The sequence below is a fragment of the Mchenga conophoros genome, linkage group LG18 (assembly GCF_057382185.1).
Source record: "Mchenga conophoros isolate Kocher_MC1m ecotype Shallow Benthic linkage group LG18, M_conophoros_male_GT1.1, whole genome shotgun sequence".
Classification (NCBI taxonomy): Eukaryota; Metazoa; Chordata; class Actinopteri; order Cichliformes; family Cichlidae; genus Mchenga; species Mchenga conophoros.
In genome coordinates, this window is record NC_140543.1 from 10,517,907 (window position 1) to 10,539,470 (window position 21,564).

At 38.5% G+C, this 21,564-nt stretch overlaps 1 protein-coding gene and 1 non-coding gene across 5 annotated transcripts; one reads left to right on the forward strand and one right to left on the reverse strand.

Moving 5' to 3' along the window:
• The first annotated feature begins 861 nt into the window (after positions 1-861).
• On the forward strand, positions 862-21,508 carry apol1 (apolipoprotein L, 1). Of its 4 annotated transcripts, XM_085254594.1 has the most exons (26): positions 862-1,415; positions 1,507-1,560; positions 3,680-3,751; positions 4,413-4,478; positions 4,933-5,004; positions 5,138-5,194; positions 6,117-6,185; positions 6,765-6,815; positions 6,896-6,952; positions 7,302-7,367; positions 7,445-7,492; positions 7,610-7,684; positions 8,335-8,403; positions 8,521-8,574; positions 8,665-8,736; positions 10,345-10,392; positions 10,685-10,750; positions 11,306-11,386; positions 11,489-11,539; positions 13,375-13,464; positions 13,616-13,666; positions 16,514-16,558; positions 17,288-17,365; positions 17,451-17,487; positions 17,796-17,847; positions 18,593-21,508. In XM_085254594.1, the coding sequence occupies exons 1-26, from the start codon at positions 1,413-1,415 to the stop codon at positions 19,596-19,598; spliced, it is 2,490 nt and encodes an 829-aa protein (XP_085110720.1). In that variant the 5' UTR covers positions 862-1,412; the 3' UTR covers positions 19,599-21,508. The 4 variants fall into 4 exon arrangements, with proteins under 4 accessions (XP_085110720.1, XP_085110722.1, XP_085110723.1 ...); XM_085254596.1 differs by lacking the exon at positions 10,345-10,392 and having other exon boundaries at positions 863-1,415; XM_085254597.1 differs by lacking the exons at positions 10,345-10,392; positions 10,685-10,750; positions 11,306-11,386 and having other exon boundaries at positions 863-1,415.
• On the reverse strand, positions 6,543-6,661 carry LOC146553255 (5S ribosomal RNA). The gene has a single exon (XR_014889722.1). It is a non-coding gene; the product is annotated as a 5S ribosomal RNA (ribosomal RNA).
• Positions 21,509-21,564: the final 56 nt, after the last annotated feature.

Here is a 21,564-nt window from a genome sequence, read left to right on the forward strand (position 1 = left end):
TAAATAAAGAAATTACAAAACAGCTTGCAAACCAACCATGACATCTTTCCACAGACTTAAAATATAAACGTACTATCAATTACAACCTAGTGGCAATTTCAGCTTCCTTTTACATCATCTTTATGATTCAATTCTGTCATAATCAATTGAGTCTGATTTTGCTTTTCAAAATGAAAACCCAATATGTGTTGAAACAGCAATTTTCATTTTTAAAACATTCTGAAATAATTGAAAGAGTATATCACATATGGACAAATTCGACGGGCCATTAATTTGAAAGGCGAAATCAGACCAACATGAAATTTACATGGTTTTACTGTCGGGTTGGATACTGTTGATCTAAAGTGGAATTATCCTGTGGAAACAGCATCTTTCAATTTAAGAGCATTTTGAAATCGTTAAACGAGTAGGTCGTCTACGGGCAATTTGAAAATACTTTTATTTTGGAAGGCAAAATCAGAGTGACTTGATCTTAACATCGTATCTCTGTGGGGCTGTATACTGTTGATCTAAGGTGGAATTACCCTGTGGAAACAGGAATTTTCCTTTTTAGAGCATTTTGAAATCACTGAAAGTTAGGTCAATTATGGACAATTTAAAAAGGCTTTTATTTTGGAAGGCATAATCAGAATGACTTGATATTGATATGGTATCACTGTGGGGCTGTATACTGTTGATCTAAGGTGGAATTACCCTGTGGAAACAAGAATTTTTCATTTTAGAACATTTTGAATCGTTAGAAGATTAAGTCAATTATGGACAATTTCAAAGGGCCATTACTATGAAAGGCAAAATCAGACTGACTTGATATTGATATGGTATCACTGTAAAAAGACTGTGGTTGGAAAGTGTTGATATAAAGTTCAAATAGTATTTGGAAATACGACTTTTGCTTTTAAGAGCATTATTAAGTCATTGAAAGAGTAGTTCAAAAATGAAGATTCACAGGGCTTTTACTTTGAAATCCAAAATAAGATGGCCTTGATAGTGACAGGGCACAATTAGGGTACAAGGCTGTGTCATATAGATCTAACATTAGAGTTTGTAAAAAAAAAAAAAAAAGCCTAAATTATATGTTATTATGTTCTTAACATATCTGTTAATTCACTCGAAGTTGGCTTTTATTTTGAAATCCGGTTTCCACATCCATTCCCGTAATACTTTGAATACACAGGGAACGTAAAACAAACTGGAGGCTGGCTTGACTGCAAGTCTCGAATTGGAGGCTGGCTTGACACCAGTAATCCAGACCTGCGCAGCTCGCTGAGTGAAAACAACCGACAGTATCAACAAGCAGAGGACACAAAGTCCTTCTGAGGAGCGGGACTTTTATATTTATATCCGTTAACCTCTGACAACAAACGGGACAAGTTCACCTAAGGGAGACAGCAGTTCCCTGTAATTGTACGTTAATGGTACGGTGGCCGTTACACGTCTCGCCCTTTATGGTGAACGCCTTTATAAAAATAGCGTTGATACAGTAAATATGTAACCTGTCTGTTACAGGAGCGGTACGGTAACCTTGATTTGGACCTGGAGTGTGACGGAGGAGCTGTCTCTGTGAGTACAACTTTAGTTTGTTGATGTTTGTTTTGTTTCTTCCTGAAGTCAGCTCGGTAAGCATGTTCAACACTTTACTGACCTTTACCACAAACTGCGACCACAAACAGACGCATAAGTGTGCGGAGAGTTCACGTTGGCTCTTCATCGCAAAGTAACGCCTGCGAGGTTACTTTAAGGGTTTATTTTTAAGGGACTGTAACTTACTCGGGTTGATCGAAGGCGAAAATAACCCTCCGGGTCCCTCGTTAACTCTGCCTTTCACTGTTAAACTTCCATACTTTTAAGGTTTGTCCGTTAGGACAAACTCATAAAACTCATTAAAAATAGTGAGTAATGGTAAAAGAAAATCTGCTTAGGTTGCTCAAAGCTCATGATTTTTTTTTAATTCAAAAGTTTTCTCACTTTTTTACATGAGAGATTGTTAAGCACACCAACACCAAGACGCAGTAGTCTGCTATCAGTCTGCAACTGAACAGGGTCAAGTTGGCAATTGCATACAATCTGTTTCTGATAATTTAGATATAAACTATTTGTTGAAAATCATATCTTGCTACGTGGACATAAATTTGCATTTAACAGAAATTCACGTGAATTGTCGTATTTGTACACAGCAACCTTTCTGTTCTATGGGAATATGACCATAATACAACCAGTTGTCTGTCAGCCAAAATGAGCCCTCTTGTTCGTAGTATCCACAGAGTACTATTTTAATATATTTAATAAAATATTGATGTTTGGTCTCCCTGCGTCAATACCATATCTCCATGCAAGATATCGTGATACTGTTCTAAATCAATTCTTTGCCCTGATCCTACAATTATGAGACGTTGGTTTAAATGTCCTCTAACATTACCCCAGTGAGTATGTACCATTCACTAAACTAGTGATGTTTAACTGAAAGAATAGCAGTCCAAATCTATGGTGACTATCACAAAAGGTGGCACTTGTATGATACATGATCCTGCGTCATGCCCAATAAAGCGAGTTTCTTACAACAGCTGACCTTGGAATAATATCCTCCCTCTGGAATAAATAACTGCCTGAATGTGTCACCAAGACGGCATGACTTGCCCAGAAGGACCTTGCCCCAACTAATCTACAAAGAGCACATTCACAATAATGAACAAACATGTTTTTTCTTTTTTCCTGTGACGCAGAAGAATATTTCCAGGCCTGCTGTTTTCTTCAGCCAGAACATTCGAGTAGATCCACTGGGCTCATATCCAGCACTATATTTGTTTTCGGACTCTAGCGTTTTATTGTGTAAAATAATGCCCATTTTCCTTATCGGACTTTTTCAAAACTCCAAGTTGGGGCAGTGACTGTGCATGTTCCCACGATTGGTTGAGATATAGTTGTAGTACATTCACATTCTAGTCTTTAATATACTAGCACATGTGTGTCCATAATATTTGATATAGATACATACAAATTACTTAATAAAGATTTTAAGTTAAAATAAATTAAACTTATAACAAAAACTGTTAGTAATTATTCATTCTTTTGTTTATTATTACTTTTTTCTTTCAAAATCAAAGCCTTCTTTATAGTATATTTGATTTTTGACGCTTTTATGGTTTTATGTGCTACTAGTGTAATGCACAACTTGGACAGTAGGAAGTTCTGTACTAAACAAAGTAGTTCAAAACACGGAAAATGAATAACTTTTCTCTGACATGTCACCTGTAATATACTGGAATAAATATTAAACAATCTGATTATGTCTGAGCTGCTCGGCAAATTTACCATGAGGCCCAAAGGAAGACTTTGCTTCACTTAAGTGGTCGGAAGCCAGAAGCATTGTGGTCCACTTTTAACTTGTACGTACACATGCTGTAAATACAAAAATCACTCATGATGTTTTCCAAGTCCAGACATGAAATCAGCTTCAATTCCAGATTTTAAATTCAAACATGAGATTGGAGTGAGATCTTTAAAATGTGTAAGTGCATTAGTAACAATTGCATTAGTTAAAATCTTTTCAGTTTTGAGTCCTGAGAGCAGAGCTGTAATCAGCGAGGCATTTTTTTAACTGCAGATTTACATCTTTTAATGGCAATGTTTCTTTGAGATGGATTTCAGTAAATGAATGTCTCTCTTTTTAATTTTCAATCAGCAAAAAGCCTCATTATTCAGTGGGATATTCAAAAAATCCTCCAAGTCTAAAGAACTGCTTCCATCTGCACAGGTAATGTTGCGGCTTTAATTATCCTTATTATGCTTATTTGTTTATTTTATTAATTTTGTTGTCTTTTCAAAAGCTTGGATCGAGGACTGACTTCCAACAGATTGCAGCAATTAGCTGTAACTAATTTTAATTAATTAACTTGAAACAGTCAAATTTATGTATTTGTAATCAAATTTAAAGCAACTTTTTTTTTTTTTTATAATTTACATACTTGTATCTCCAATTAATGATATATTTGTGGTTGTAATTATGCTGGAATGCTTAAAGGAATGCCTAAAATCTGCCAAAGAGGATCAGACATGACATTATACTACAAATGCAAATCCTGTCAAGTCAAAACCTTATGTTATGAATGTCCCAAACAAGTAATGAAAATTATCCCACAGGAATTTTCTCTAAACCAAAAGTAGTTCTTAAGTTTGTATACAGATGAAAAAAAAATGATTAAGCCCTAACAGTAAGTTTGGATAATCAGTACCACATGCATTGATAAAAGTAATATTTTCCTGTTTGTTTCCTCTTTTGCTTCAGGTTTTGTTTTGTTTTGTTGGTCATGTTTTTAAATATTTATAAGATAACAGGGAATAACAGTTTTCTGCCTTTGTGGCTTTAATTTCCTTAGTTTCCTATAACCAAAAACACCTTTTTTTTGTTTTTGCAGGCTGCCTTGACATTACAAAATCCTGAACTGTCTGCCAGCAATGACAGTTTAACCAGCAAGTCAAAGGTAAATTTGCTCTCTTTCTGTGATATACATATTTTTTAATTCAAATTTTGCTTGTATTTTAACATAAGCATAGAAATGATGATGTGCAGAATTTATAGCAATTGCTAGTTTTCAATCCTGTCCCTATTTAACTATCTGCAGATCTTATATATGTATAAACTATAACTACAAAACTCCACTAAATGCTTGTAACTGGGGAAAATCTTCAAAGCTACAATGCAACAGAGTAAAAAAAAATACATTATTTAAAAATAATTGCAATGTGGTTCATTAAAATAGCTGCTGCTATGATTTGCTTTTAGCCAATCATTAAGCTGGACTGTTAAATATTTAATACCTATAAATGATTTGGTTTTAGTTGGACTTCACAGAGAAAAACAAAATTCATGTAATCGCTGTGGATTTCCTACCTAGTGTTATGTTTTGAAATTCTTTTCTGTACATTTCTCTTCAGGATAAATCAGGTGAGCTGGGTGGATTACGGAAACTATCTCCCAAACCAAGACATGTGCGGAGGCCTTCGCAGGTTAAACACAATCTTTTATTACATGTCCTCCACTCACTGGAGGTTCATGCAGGAAATGCTACTAATGACTAACTGGCTAAACTGTGTATTATTATGTTATTTGTTATTTACTGTGCATTCTTGTGTGCTTCAGGATCTAAAGGCCATCTCAGCCAGTAATGACAATCTGTCTGAGGACACCAATGCAAAGGTAGGTCTAATCAGCAAACAGCAATTTGAGATTCTCTTTTAAAGTTACCATTTATGTCTTAACAAAACTACATAACATCGACAAGAGGTCCATGCTAACATCAAAAGGCATTAGTCAAAATCTCTACAACATAAGAAATGCAACAAAGAAATACATCTTAATAAAAATGGTAATATTATCATTTAAATAACAGTATAGGGAATGACAATGCCTCCTTCTACTGACTACTTCTCCAGTTAACTAACCGCCTCTGTCGCTTGTTATTAAAAGTGCATTTACCACTTCATAATACAAAAAAGTACCCAAACTGAATGAATGAATTTATTTGATTGAATCTTAATGGTAACTTCAAACACCAAAGGAAAAAAGGGGACCTGATAAATGTCACTTCAAGCACAGATAAATATACTGGGCAAAAGCATGTTTTTCAGAGATTTATGAAATGGTTATCTGTTAAAACCTTTATGTGTGATTTTTCTAGTATCATCCCCTGGAAAATCCAAATGTGCTTTATTAGTGACTTACAATACGTTGGTGATTTTGAGCTACAGTAGCAATGTGCCTAAGTGGACAGGTTTTTGTTGTGTGTGTTTGTACGAGAGGGAAAAACCTGCATCAGCTATCTGGAAAAAGTGCTGGCAAATGTTTGGGGCACTGAACCCTCCCTGTCCATGTGACTGATGCGCCAGTTTAAACAAAGGAACTGCTACTTTATTCATTTAAAACTAAAAAAGGTGTTTTTATACATCTCTTTATGTATCTTTGCACATCTCTTTTTGTTACTTTTAGGAGTCAGGTGGATGACAAGTAGAATTTTAATTTTTTTTTAAAAAAAGGACTCCAAAATGGGTCTGACTCCTCTTAGTTTCACCCGTGTTGAAATACATATTAAGTGGTCAAAAGGTTTTGCTTCTCTTGTTAGGAGGATTTGTCCACAACCGTTAAGATCTTAGGCAGCAACGACAATCTGCCAGTGAACAGCAACACTAAGGTGAGTTTTTTAAAAGCTGCTTCCTCCATCTGCAGCAACTAGTTTTAAAGTTCGCTTTCACCCTATAAGCAGCTAGAAATAAAAATAGTGATGGTAAATGGACTGATTCTTATATAGAGCTTTTCTACTCTCCCAGAGTACCACATTCACCCAATCACACAATTCTCACAAGCACTTTCTGTATACATAGTGCTTTCTAAGTACATTCACACTCCGATGGATGCATCAGAGAGGAACTTGGGGTTAGTATCTTGCCCAAGGATACTTGACATGCAAACTGGAGGAGCTAGGGATCGAACCACCAACCTTCCGATCAGTAGATGACCTACTCCACCTCCTGAGCTACAGCCACCCCAAAGCTCACAGCACCTGGTATTCCCAGGCGGTCTCCCATTCAAGTACTAACCAAGCCCAACCCTGCTTAGCTTCCGAGATCAGACGAGATCGGGCGTGCTCAGGGTGGTATGGCCGTAAGCCATACCACGCCGTGATCCTTCCGAGTGATTCTTGTTAAGGTAGCGCACGGCGTCAAATCCTTGCCAAACACCAATTTTAATGTGATTTGATTTTTTTCTTTAGGAGACAGGTGGGATGTTTAGCAGTATGTTTAAAAAATCCCCACACCCTCAGGTAAGAGATTAATAACAATGTTACAGTCCATTTTCTGGACTATTATGAGTATTGTAGTTGATGTTTTTTCTGACCTTCAGGAGGATTCTGCTGCACCAGATGATCTCTCTGGCAGCAATGACAAGAACCACGCAAAGGTAAGTTGTTTTTTTCCCCTGTTTGAAAAAACCAAAACCAAACAAAAGTCAACTATCAAAAGTAAATAAGGTAACACAAGTGTCACTAATTGTCACTAAAGTCATGTTTAAGACTATATATAGTCGACCCCCAAATGCTCTTTTTTTATGCCAGACACAAAGTATGGCATAAAAAAAAAAGATTGATCGCTTTTGTTTTATTTTCAAAAGTGATTTGTTGCAGGGCTCAAATGTAAGGACATTGCTTGTATGACTTTAACAATGAATCTTTTTGATACTGGGTTGTTTTGGAGTTAACACTGCTGTTTTTGTCTGACTGACTTTTTTGTTTGATTACCCTTTTGTTAAGGATGATTTGTCTGTCGATGATGAACTCCTTGCTGGTAATGACAGTGCCGTGGAGAAGTCTTCAAAAGTAAGTGATAAGGTTACTGTTACAATATACAGGAAATACGATCAGTTTCTAACCTTAACTGCTCTGAATTCTGTCAGGGTGGCGTTGCAAAGGTCTTGAGGAGTCCCTTCACCTCCTCCTCTCAGGTTATTTCCTTTTTCAGTAATATCACGTCATATCACGTCCTCTACCTGCCTGTGCGATGCACATGTGATTATGCTTTCTGGTTTGTGATATACGGTACATACTTTGTATGTTACCAGGATAAGGAAAAGACTGACCACTCAGGAGACTCACAGGAGAACAGTTCTGCCACAGGGAAGCCCAAAACCAAGGAGGTTGGTTGTTTCACCAAGCTGAATTTCAGCTCTCTTTAAAGGAGATTTTGCCTCACAGTGATTGATGATATTGATGACCCGTGCTTAATCAGAGGATGCACGAATATAACAGTGTTTTAATTTTTTTGAAGAAAGAAAAACAACAGTTTGGCTTGATGATTTACTCTAAATGGTAGCTGTTTTTGTTTTACCTCATAATGGTTTCAGTCAAATGATGAAGAGCACGCTCTGCAGTGATAAACAAGTGAGAGGTCGCTTAAAATATATGAGGGACGGAGAGAGCGAATGCCTCAAAAGCATTTTAAAAATGATTATTGAAGACATCCAAGGACACTTAACAATAGAATAAAACGCATAATAGAGATGACAAAATGAAGAACAATAAAAACAAAAGAACAAGATCAAATTAACAAACAGTGGGTTCACAGTGAACAGATGGGTTTTGAGTTGAGATTTAAACTGGGAGAGAGAACCAATGTTTCTTACATCTGAGGGTAGAGAGTTCCACAGCTTGGGAGCAGAGCAGCCAAAAGTTCTGCTTCCCATGGTGCTGACGTGGAAAGAAGCCACAGCAAATTGGATAGCAGAAGAAGATCGAAGTGAGCGGGGTATTGTGACATTAACTCAATCAAAATTGGCATCATCCACAGGAGAAAAGCTCCAACAACGATGACGAGAAGAAAGTGGACCATGGAGATAACCAGCCCACTCAAAAACAGGTTTGTGTTAATGTTTGGGTCTTCTTCTTCTTCTAAACCCAACTTTTGACTGAATGAACAGGAAGCAGGATCTTCTTCTTCTTCTTCATTTAAAATTCTGTTTTACCTCATATTCAGAATAAACTGGCTGGGGGAATGACAAAGCTGAATCCATTTCGATATGCAAACAAAGTAAGGATGCTCTTGATTATCCCTTGGGGGAAAAAAATCTGAGGATTGTACAGCCACATTCATCCGTTGATTTCTGTCTGTTCTGTACAGAATGAAAAGGAGGCAGGCTCAATAGAAGAAGATTTAACTGTCAGCAACAAGAAGTCATCAGGCCATAAGCAGGTACGGCTATAGATATTTTTCCCTGTTTAAAGTACATTTGTTTGACATTTCTCAGTTTATTTAATTCAAGTTACGTTTGACAGACACTGAGGGGAAGTCTTATTTAGTAGGAAGCTTGCTGCTTCCTGTTCATTCAGTTAAAAGTTGGGTTTAGTTTCACCACCATTGAAAGTCTTTAAGATGCATCCCTGAGGCCATTTACTACATGTCTTTCCCCTGCCCTCTCTCTACTTATTCCCTGTCTTCTCTCCACTGTCCTGTCTCAACAAAGGCTTAAAAGTCCCCCTCAAAAAATCATTTTAAAAAAGGACTAAGACAAAACAAAACCAGGAATGCCACCCCGCTGTGGCCATAAGGCTTCCACAGAATTTAAATCTGGAGATCTACAGTGGCTTGCAAAAGTATTCGTATTTGAACTTTCCCACATTTTGTCACATTACAGCCACAAACATGAATCAATTTTATTGGAATTCCACGTGAAAGACCAACACAAAGTGGTGTACACGTGAGAAGTGGAACGAAAATCATACATGATTACAAACATTTTATACAAATAAAAAACTGCAAAGTGGGGTGTGTGGAATTATTCAGCCCCCTTTGGTCTGAGTGCAGTCAGTTGCCCATAGACATGCTTCATGAGTGCTAATGACTAAATAGAGTGCACCTGTGTGTAATCTAATGTCAGTACAAATACAGCTGCTATGTGTCGGCCTCAGAGGTTGTCCAAGAGAATATTGGGAGCAACAACACCATGAAGTCCAAAGAACACACCAGACAGGTCAGAGATAAAGTTATTGAGAAATTTAAAGCAGGCTTAGGCTACAAAAAGATTTCCCAAGCCTTGAACATCCCACGGAGCACTGTTCAAGTGAACATTCAGAAATGGAAGGAGTATGGCACAACTGTAAACCTACCAAGACAAGGGCGTCCACCTAAACTCACAGGCTGAACAAGGAGAGCGCTGATCAGAAATGCAGCCAAGAGGCCCATGGTGACTCTGGACGAGCTGCAGAGATCTACAGCTCAGGTGGGGGAATCTGTCCATAGGACAACTATTAGTGGTGTGCTGCACAAAGTTGGCCTTTATGGAAGAGTGGCAAGAAGAAAGCCATTGTTAACAGAAAACCATAAGAAGTCCCGTTTGCAGTTTGCCACAAGCCATGTGGGGGACACAGCAAACGTGAAGAAGGTGCTCTGGTCAGATGAGACCAAAATGGAAATTTTTGGCCAAAATGCAAAACGCTATGTGTGGCAGAAAACTAACACTGCACATCACTCTGAACACACCAACCCCACTGTCAAATATGGTGGTGGCAGCATCATGCTCTGGGGCTGCTTCTCTTCAGCAGGGAAGCTGGTCAGAGTTGATGGGAAGATGGATGGAGCCAAATACAGGGCAATCTTGGAAGAAAACCTCTTGGAGTCTGCAAAAGACTTGAGACTGGGGCGGAGGTTCATGTTTGTGGCTGTAATGTGACAAAATGTGGGAAAGTTCAAGGGGGCCGAATACTTTTGCAAGCCACTGTAAATATAGACTCGGACACCACACGAATAAAAGCTTTATTAACTTTAAGCTTCAATATTCTCCTGATGTTTTCTCCCTCCCAGAATGCCGTGGTTGGAGCCATGTCCAAACTGATATCTTTCCGCCAAAAAGTAACTACACTGCTAAATATGTTTGATGTTGGTCAAGGTGTTACTGAGGCACTTGTAATCGTGGCTGTTTTTTGGTGATGGTGGTGATTGTTCATTTTTTAGCAGTAACGATGTTTTGCACACATTAGGGATGGTGGCAGTGGTGTAGATGGTACTATTTATCCCACAGATTTTGCAGACTACATAAAGTGCTGGTGTGGGGTGTATTTTTTCCGTTTGGTTCCCTAATTTCATGAAAGTGCCACCTCATTTTTATATTCACAAGCCCAATATTTATTTTCCTTTTGTTCAGAAAGACACAGAAGATGCAGAAACACTCAAGGAGAATGAAAAAGAAGTGGGAGAAAAATCAAAACCAGTAAGTCTATTTAATGCGTCACTACCCACCCACATACATGCAGTCAAAAATACTCACACTTCTTATTCCATACCTTTCACCACTTCCTCCTTCTCCTCTCTGCATGACTTCCTCTTATCAAACCTCCCTGTCGTCATGCGCTAGTGCCTTCAGTTACACTGCGTTTGTTTTTGGGTTTGTGTGTGTATGTGCGCCCTTGTGAGGTCAAAAGTAACATGAACCAGTACGAAAGAAGGGAAAGGAGTGCAGCTATCTTGGTCCCATCCAGACCAACTCAGGAGGTTCACATGCAGTCACATGACAAAGTAAAACCAAGAAGTGAGGATAACAACGTATGGTTTGCATTTCTCAGGTTTTGCTTTAATTGCCCAGAGTTTTATTATATTTGAGGGAAGCTGTTAGAATACAGATTAGATCATTTGAGTGGCTTTAAAAGAATCAAAATGTTTAAAATGCACTGCTTTGTATAAATAGAAAGCCAGTACTTGGCATTAACTGACTGTTTCACATTCAGTTTCAGCTTTGGAACAAGTATTTTATTTTTGTCCTGTACAGGAAGGCAAAGACATGACCTCCAGAGAGAAGAAAGAAAAACCTGCTAAGCCTCCTGCAGTTCCTGCCCGACCATCAGAAGAGGTGAGCTCCCTGAGTTTAGGGAATAGTTTGTCTGTGATGATGTGTATTAAAGCACTACTTTAAACCCTTATCGTTTAGAAAACTGTTGTGGTTTAATTTCAGGAGCTGAACAGAATAATTGGACACAGTCGACAAGAACAGAACAACCAACAGGTATTAACATTTTCATACAGTACAACGATTAGACTCTAAAAAAGGGTTTAATGTTATTTTAGACAAGTATTGATTATCAACTGATTATCAGAAGTTGACTATGACGGCTGGTTCTTTCTGACCGCCGCTACAAAAAAATATGAAAAACTTAGATGAAATTAGTCAGAAATGTCTTTATTCTTCTCTCCTGGATAAGCGGAAGAAAATGGATGGATGGATGGACGGACGTCTTTATTCTTGTGAAGAATTGAAGTTTCTCCTTACATTTCATTTTAGCATGTGAGCAAACCTGTGGGATCAGATATAACTGATCAAATGTTTGCCTAACCTGATTCATAATATCATTATCTGCTACTTCAGTACGTTCCTGCACAATACAAAAAAACCATTGCAATTAACTGATTAGTTTAATTTGCGGCAGAGACCATCAGGTAAAGAAGGTGTAAAAGGAGATGAATCTGCTGTAGCCAAAGATGGCGATGATGAGAAGAACCCTCCGAAGGGCAAAATGTTACGTTTGTCTTGTCATCATTGTGGGTCAGACTAGACCCTCTGCATATGCCAGTTTTTTGGGTTTTCAAAATAATACATATCTATATAGATGGACCGATCTCAATAGAATGACTTCCGTGAGCCTGTGGTTGTTGTTGTTTTTTGTTTTTATACTGTGTGGTATAAAAGAGCCGATGAAAACAAACCTGAATTATTTGTGGTGGCTAATCCTAACTTTTCAAGTTCTTGCTTCCTTCTTATCGAGTGTTTCATGTCTTCATGTTTTAACCCCTTCACTACCTTGTCGTATGCTCATACTAATACTGTTTCATTGCCTGCTCATGTTATACCAGATGTGTCATGTCAATCATTTATCAAATTTAATAAAAGCAACTTAATTACTTTTTCACCTTTCCACCTAAAACAAAGTCGCCTGTGGCAGAATTTACAACAGTAGCAATATTGAAACATTTGAAAATACATAAAATGAGTAAGAAAAACAACAGCATGCGCAGACGCGTTGCTATGACAACAAGCAGGCAAACAAGAACTGTGTCCCAATTCCTAGGCCGCATCCTTCGAAGGACCCGACATTTGCGGTCTACGTGGGCTGGAGTAGAGTAATATTAAAACAAAGTAGCTGCTGCCATTGTTGGAAACTGGAATTGGCTGGGCCGCGCTATGAATTCTGGGATAGGTTGGGCCACGAAGGATACTACAGACCCATCCTTCAAATCCGGGGAAATGAAGGACACAGCCGCATTTGGAGCAGCCTTTGAATTGGGACAGCCTTCATTACGTCGCTGTAACATAAATGGCCTTCAGTTGCAGCCTCTGATGGATGCGGCCTAGTAATTGAGACACAGCTAAGGCGCTACTGGGTTGTAATGGAAAACCAGTCAGAGTCGAACCCAGTAGGTACTAATGGAAAAGGGGCTATAGTGTTGGGACAAAAAAACCCTGGAGGCACCTCTCAGCCCCTCCTTTATTTTAAGCCTTGGTGGGGGGGACCTCTAAAAAGATGCACTTTAAGTTTCCAACTCAGGAGTCATGACTTTATTCAGATATTATACTTTATTTGCATATATCCAAACTGCTTGATAGTTTGGATAGATTATTTTTTTATAGGATAAAATGATTTGACCTTTTTATTTGTGTTTTCTTTTTAGACTAAAGACAAGAAAACAAAGAAACACATGGCACATATCTATTTTTATATCTATACTCATCAGTGGAGAAATAGAAAGGTCTGGGGTTGTGACTAACAAAAACCAGGACGTGTTGATTATTATTTCATGCTCATGTTGACCTTTTTATTGTTTTGTTTTTCTTATTTACTTCAGGCTGCATCGGATGATGTGGGGCTGAATGCAGATGAGGAATCTGCATCCAAGGAGGAAAAGAATAAAGAAGAGGTTAAGGAAAAAATGGAGGTCGTTAAGCTACATTCCTTCTGTTCATGAACAACTTTTTTTTTAAGTTGGCACAAACATTTATTCATTTTACTGCAGGAGTATTTCAGTGTTTGACCTTTACAATAATTCTGAGATCTTTTTATGTTTTTATTTTATTTTTTTCTTTTAGACCAACGTCAAGAAAAAAAAGAGGCACAACCCGTTCATGCCTGATGTAAAGGTAACATTCAAACATGCAACATGTACAAACCGTTCTCTTCCATTTTGGTTTACACAACACAACTGAAGCTTTCCCCGACATTCTCATAAAAATAATCAGTCAGTTTTTGTTGGATTTTCTTTTTTTGGGGGGGCGGGGTCATCACGAGAATGGCTCTGTACCTTTTGTGGAGCTGACACTGAGCTGGAGAAACCAAAATTTGAGCAGACAGATCCAACCTGACATCATGCTACATGCCACTTTTACGAAACGCGTATCCACCCATTTATTCTGTGCTAATTATCATTAGAGAAGTCTAATGATCAGAATGGCAATCCTCCTGGCACTTAACAGCGAATACTATATTGCTCTGTGTTGAGGGACGCAATCTTTGGGGTGGATCACTTTTTGGCGCAGCATGTTTTGGTGTTTAACCCTGTCATGCATGAAGTATGACAACCTCAATCAGGATTTTTTTCTTAAGTATTTTTATTCCTCTTTAGGCATGAGAAAAGATTTTCGAACTTCATTTTTTTAAACATGTACTTTTCAAAGAGTTTTTTACGTGTCCACTTAGGTGGACGATAGGAATAGTAATTAGTTAGATTACTCGTTACTGAAAAAAGTAACGCCATTACTTGTAACGCCGTTATTCCCATCACTGGTCCTGTCACATTAACACCTTGGTTAAGAAAGCCCGCCAGCGTCTCTTCTTCCTCACAAGACTTAGAGACTTCCATCTGCCACTGAGGGTGCTTAAAACCTATTAATCCTGCACCATTGAGAGCGTCCTGACGGGAAACATCTGCACCTGGTTTAGGAACAGCACCAAGCAGGACAGACGAGATCTGCAATGAATGGTGCATTCGGCCAAACGCATCATTCGATCAGAGCTTCCTGACCTGCTGTCCATCTACACCAAGCCGTGCAAGACCAAAGCCAGGAAGATTTTGATGGACCTCTCCCATCCCAACAATGGACTCTGCTCACTGTTGAGTTCTGGGAAGCGCTTCCGCTCCTTTAAGGCCAAAACAGAGAGAATGAGCAGGAGCTTCTTCTCCCAGGCTATTCGGGTACCGAACCAGGTGTAGGACTGAACTCTTTCACACACATCTCATCTCCACACGCACTCTGGTTTTTCCTTTTGCACACTTCTTACAATTTATAATTTCCTTTTATTTTATGACACCAAGTTTGTGCTCCAGTGGTTGCTGTGATTGCAGCCATTCCCCAACTCTCTGTGAATGATACTCATGGCCATTGCTCAATGGTCTTTGATCAATGATCAATGGTCTTTGATTGGTGGTTGTTGATCAATGGTCATGACAATTTGCATATTAATGATCAAGGAACTGTCCTCACAGCCCATTGTTCATTCAGTGGGCTAGTTGCAGTCATTGTGCAAATGTACTGTTTATAAGGTTGGGGAAACCTGCAGTCAGTTGAGACTGAAGAAGTCACTTGGATGAGTAACGAAACGTTTCTCCCACTGAAAGAGCTACCTTTTGAGATTTACTTAAATAGATAATTGAGCATGCATCAAGATGGCTGAAAATATGCTTGACTTTGTGCCAGGGACTGACTGTTCTCAGCTCTCCCAAAGATCTAAATGGCTGTAACAACAGACCTGAAACCATATACTGCCAAGAATTCCACAGGTTCCCGAGACGAACCCAGCCATAAACTTTCTCCAGGTCTACAAAGCACATATAGACTCTAAGTCAAACTCCCACAATCCCTCTAGAAGTTGTCCGATAGTAAAGATCTGGTCTACTGTTCCATGTCCAGGACAGAATAAGCATTCCTCCTCCTAAATCCAAGGTTTGGCAGTTAGCCTGTGTAGCATTCTGACATCAACTGTCCTATGGTGGATGAACAGTGTGATACCCCAATAAATAGACCATACCCTCCAAACCCCTTTTTGAAAACCACAACAGCACTGTGACACAAAATTAAAGAAGCATGTCAACTAAGACAGCCCTACATTGTCCAGAGCAGGGGTCTCCAACTCCAGTCCTGGAGAGCTACTGTCCTGCAGCTTTTAGATGCATCCTTGTTCCAATAAACCTGAATCAAATGAATGGCTTGTTACCAGGCTATTGCCAAACTTGATGGCATGCTGAAGAGGTAATGCGACCATTTTCAACCGTGTTGGAGTAGGGATACATCTGAAAGCTGCAGGACAATAGCTGGGCTACTCCAGTAGGATTGGAGTTGGAGATGCCTGGTCCAGAGCCTGTATCTGGTGGCCGATCAGGGAGCTTTTCAACTACCCCAGTGACCTCTGCTATTAACAAATGGTGAAGCTTCCCCCAAGCTTTCAATCTTGCATGAGCTTTGAATGGCATAAAAATTATCCAAAGACCGAAATAGAACAGTGTAACTTGGCTCTAACTACGATGTCTCCAAAATTGCTTCTCCCTTAAAATCTTGAGCACTGAACTCTGTTTGAGCTCATAAAGAATTTTGATTAAGGTGGTAAAAAGACCTTCTGATATACTGTTACACAAACAGAATTTGTTTATTTATTTATTTGAGAAATGAATAAACAAACTAGCTCCAAATTTCTCTGTGGTTCTTAAGCAAAGCAGTATTTCTGTGTTGTTTTGGCAGGTAAGCTTACATAAATGAATTACATGGCCTGCCTTTTTGAGCAATTCACTGACCCAGTCTTAAACCTGAATACCAAAGAAAGTGAAAAGGAAGAAATTGTATGTTTTTTCCTTCTTCAGCTATTTTTTTCCTTGAAGAAAAATTACTTATTTAAATTATTTATTTATTTTATGTCTAAGATCATAAAACATTCAGATAAGTCCTGTGTTGGTATTACAAACGATTGAACTGTGTGTCTGTGTTTGTTTATTTCAGGCCAAAGTGATACAGAGACGTGCACAAGAAACAGCCCAAGCAGAGGTAGACAATATAATCAAAATAATATATCAAGAAACTTTCTTTCTTTTCTTTCCTTCTCCCTCTCACCCCTCGCACATCAAACTTTAAAACCAAAAGTAACTTTTTAACCTCTTTTGTTTTTTTATCTCAGAGTCTCACTGTATTTGCCCACATTTTGCTGGTTTAACCACTGTTGTTCAGGACTTACAAATTACCATTACAAAAAGCCTGTTTTTGTCACCTAATGCCTCCTTCCACTCTGAAAACAAAGACTTACAGTCTTTGCAGAACTTGTCTCTTGAGTGTTTGCTCACCTTCCAACAGACTCAGTTGTGGTCTACATGTTTTTCCCCTTTCCAGTGCTGACATGAAACCCACACACAACAGCCGCACAGTGTTTGTGCATGTCTATGCCATGGATGATGAGACGAGATTAGGCTACAATATGCCCAGACGTCTTTCTCTGCTTCCTTTTTCCCCTGTTGAGTCCTTTAACTTCTGCAAAAACAGCAGAAATAAGTCACTATTCCCAGAATCCCTTTCACCAAAACTTCCTCCTCTTTAGATGCGCAACAGCCATGTAAAAAATGAAACTGACCAAATGTGTTGCATGATAATGTCATTCATGCTCAAGTACTGTGTATTTTTTTTTTCAGTTTCACTGCAGACACAATCTTTTGTTGAAGTAATTATGATTAAAATGGTGGTTTTGATATGTAATTTTATTATTTACTATTTCTTTCATCTCAGAGTGAAGGTGCGAACAGGTCTGTGTTTGACCAGCTAGAGGACTACCGTATTGGCACTGCCTCAGCTGAACATAGTAATGTAGGTTTTTGACATTTTAATGCAGTCTTCAGTCATTATTTGGAAAGCAAAAATAACAAACATGGAACCTAATGATGTCTTTCAGGATGTGGATCTTATGGAATGGTGGGAAACTGTGGAGCGTAAGTTGAAAATGAAATGGGGTTTTTTTTTTTTTTGGTTTTTTTTTTAAGTAATTCTTATCCCTCAGCATTAGAAACTAACTTCACTCATGTTCTTGTGGTGAAATGGAACCAAATTCTTTCAGCCAGATGTTAAAATCAGGTAGAAGGCCTTTTTTTTTTTTTTTTTTTTTTTTTTTAAGAGTTGATGCTGTTATCGCAGCAGATTAATATCATGCATGAGTGTAATAGTTTTGCATTTACATACTTTTGGGCTGCTAAGATGCACAAAACGATGATAAATCATTCTTTTGTCATTTTTTTTTCAGAATGGAAAGACCCACCTCAACATAAAGACATGACAGAAAAAGAAGAGGCCAAGTAAGCTTTAATATGCTTTAATATAGGTGTTTATGTTTCATTAAATGCTGTTTTTGGTCTTTCAGGGGTCCGTTCTGCTATACTTATTTTTACAATATAATATAATAAATGCATCAATTTAGGGAGGCAGCACATTAAAATGTCTTTGCTGTGTCTCTTAAGAAGATGGTAGCATTTTATGTTGATTTCCTTATTAACCATTAAATCGAGGCTGCTAATTCCTTGTCGCCTGCTATCTTTGCCAGAAGGTTTAGTCTGCTCTGATGGCTAAGATTCAAGAATTGAATATAAAATATTGCTTTGGTATCTTCCTTTGTTGCCATATTGTTATCATATTGTGATGTGAATAAAATGTAAAAGGTTATTCTGGAGCTGCTCAAATATTGCTATGCCCACCGTTGGACAACACAAAATTTATAATATATCTGCATCATAAACATCCACCATGGAGAACTGAAGAAGCTCATACCCCGAAACAACAACACTTAACTTTTCTCCTGAGGAAGGATAATCAATAATCAATTCCAATGAAAACAGTGGTGTGAATAATCTTTAAAAAAAGGTTTGTTTTGTCATGCTTTGAGAAACAAGATATTCTGCTTTCCTCAAAATCACTAGTTAAATAAATATCAAATATATATTTTGGTTAATTAACACTTATTCTGTTGGTGTAAATGAGACAAAATGGCCTTTTTGATGGAGTTACTTATAAAATGTATAATAGGACTCAAATTTCTTTTCTCAGGGCCTTTGCTTTGACCGCTGAGAAGCTGCAGAAGGGCATCAGAGTCTTCAACAAACTGTTCACGGACCGGGCAGAGAGCCTCTGGCAGCATGTCATCGACCTCAACGGCATCGCTGATGGGCTCGACAAGTTCAGCAAGAACACAAAGATCGCTCAAATCACAGGCGGCTCCACCAGCGCCGTTGGGGGCGTCGCCACTGTTGCTGGCCTCGCCCTGGCTCCCTTCACCATGGGAACTTCCTTGATTGTGACTGCAGTGGGACTGGGCATTGCTGCGGCAGGCGGTCTGACATCAGCAGGTGCTGGCATCTCCAACCAGGTCAACAACACCATGGACCGCAAGAAGGTGGAGAAGATCGTGCAGGACTACCAGGAGAAGATGGAAGACATCAACAAGTGCCTGACGTTCATCAAACAGGGTATTGAGAACCTGCGCAGGTTCGATCTGATCAAGATGAAGAATAGCGCATACAATCAGGACTTTCCTTCACTTACTAGCAAATTCTATGAAGATGGCGCCATGGCAGGAAAGGCGATCCTCGTCAATGCCAATGAGATCATGCGTTTTGTCCAGTTTGCCCATGTAGCAGGTAGCACCGCAGCCAGAGCAGTCCAGATTGCTAGTATGGCAACCGGTGTGCTTACTGGACTCTTTGTAGTTATGGATATCTACTTTGTGTCCAAAGACTCAAAAGAACTCAAGAAAGGGGCAAAATCAGAGTTTGCTGCCAAAATCAGGGAGGTGGCGCAACAGCTGCACGATGGTCTGGTGGAGCTGAACTCAATACATCAAGAGCTGCAGTTCAACTCACCAGAAAAAGACTCTGAGAAGACCACCAAAGATCTGGACAGTGAAAAAAAAGAGAAAGACAACAAAGAAAAGAAGGAGAAGGATGGAAAAGATTTGAACAGTGAAAAGAAGGACAATGACAGCTCAGACGAAGATGAAATCGACCGCATTAAAAAAGCCATCAAAAAGGACCTTGAGAACAGAGAATATGTTTGACACATAACTAGGAAGTTCTTTCAGCTTTGCTTCCTAGTTAAGGGTTAAAGGAAAACTCAGTCCGATTCCCAAAAGACAAGCAAATGTTTTGTATTTTACTATCTATGAGGTGGTTGGTGCCAGATTTTTTTTTAAGTAAAATTGCAATCAGGCGTATTTTAATTGTCCAAAAGGAGCCCTTAAAGGTTAAAATATTAAGTTAAATATCTAAACCTGAAATAAAGGATCCGACTTCTTTAAAGATGCATTTGCCTTGATGATATTGGTGTGTTTCAGATAACATCAAGAATGGCTGATTAGTTTTGTATATTTTAATGAAAAGAGCAAATTTAAAAAAAGGTAACTGGATTTTGTACTGCTGCAGCAGCTGTTTGGAAACCCTAGTTTGGACTTTGCTTAAGTTTATAGCTTGTTTCCATCTAGTGGGTCATTCCATAAAAAATGGCTGCCCCATTTACCTTCAGGAATGACTTAGCTGCTCGCAGTGTTTTAAAACAGTCGAACCTCTGTAGAGCTAGAAGCTACTGAGCGTGTACACAGGGACTTACAATCTATAACATGACTTCCAAAGAGAACAATTTTAGAGGTTGTGGTGTTATGTTAACTGCCTTTTGTAAATGTGTTGCAGTTACCGTATTTTTCGGACTATAAGGCGCACTTAAAATCCTTTAATTTTCTCAAAAATGCGCCTTATAATCTGGTGCGCCTTATGTATGAATTCTGGTTGATCTTACTGATCTCGAACCGAATTTATGTGGTACACGACGCTCAAAAATGTGTCAAGAAATGTTTTGGTACGACTTTGCTAAGCTACAAAGCCCCACCGCTTGATGGATTGTCGGAGCATTATGGCTACCGTAGTCAGGAGCCTCGCGGAGTGATACGTACTGTGCTTCAACATAATATTGCCGTATTGTGTGTGTGTATAAGGATTTCAAACTCAAGGCTACCAGTCACGCAGTACAACATGGGAATAGAGCAGCTGCAAGAGAATTCAACATTAATGAATCAATAGTAGGGAAGTGGAGGAAGCAAGAAGAATGAGTTGAGTAAAGTTTGACTTATCTGACTGTTTTGTTTGCTTAATGCGCCTTATAATCCGCTCTGCCTTATGGTCCAAAAAATACGGTATACATATATTAAGAAATGCATTTCCTTCAGTTGGTATTATGGAGTTTAGCACTGATGGAAAACTTTTATTTTAATTTTCTATTTAGCTTTTTGTTGTTGTTGTATTTTGTTTTCCTTCCCAGTATACATAATTGGTAAATAATATATTTCAAATCATGTTTTCATGCAAAACTATATTAACATTAACATAGTTTAGATAGTTAATTAGCAGGTAATTTTATTTGGTTGTCAGTAAACTTCAAGGCTTTAACCAAGCTAAGTTTGAACTTATTAACAGTTGTCCACTTAAACAGTATCAGAAAAGGACTAATCTGAATTAAACTAATTGGTTTGTAGTCATGTTTCCTCTCAGATGATTTCATTTTGTCCAGGAGTAAAACAAACATGAGGGTAAAAACCAAAGTCTGAGTTGCTTTTTCCGGAGAAGATTCGTTTTTATTATCTTTATTATTTCAGGGTTGAGGGTTAATTAGCTGTCTGCACTGGAAGCTCTGATGGTAAAAGCTCTGTGGGCTGTTTTATAACCATTAAATAAATGTATATTTTCTGTGCTGGGTGAAGTTGATCGTTTAGTGATGCCTTCTTTGTGCAATATTCTGTTCAATATATGTCCATCCATCCATTAGCTTCCGCTTATCCTTTCTAGGGTCGTGGGGGCGCTGGAGCCTATCCCAGCTGTCTTGGGCGAGAGGCAGGGTACACTCTGGACAGGTCGCCAGTCTGTCAACAATGGCAATGATTATTCTGTTACCTTCAAATAAATTGTTACTTGATGTTTATGCTTTTTGTAATTAATCACAGATTTGTCATGGCTGCAACACACACACACACACAC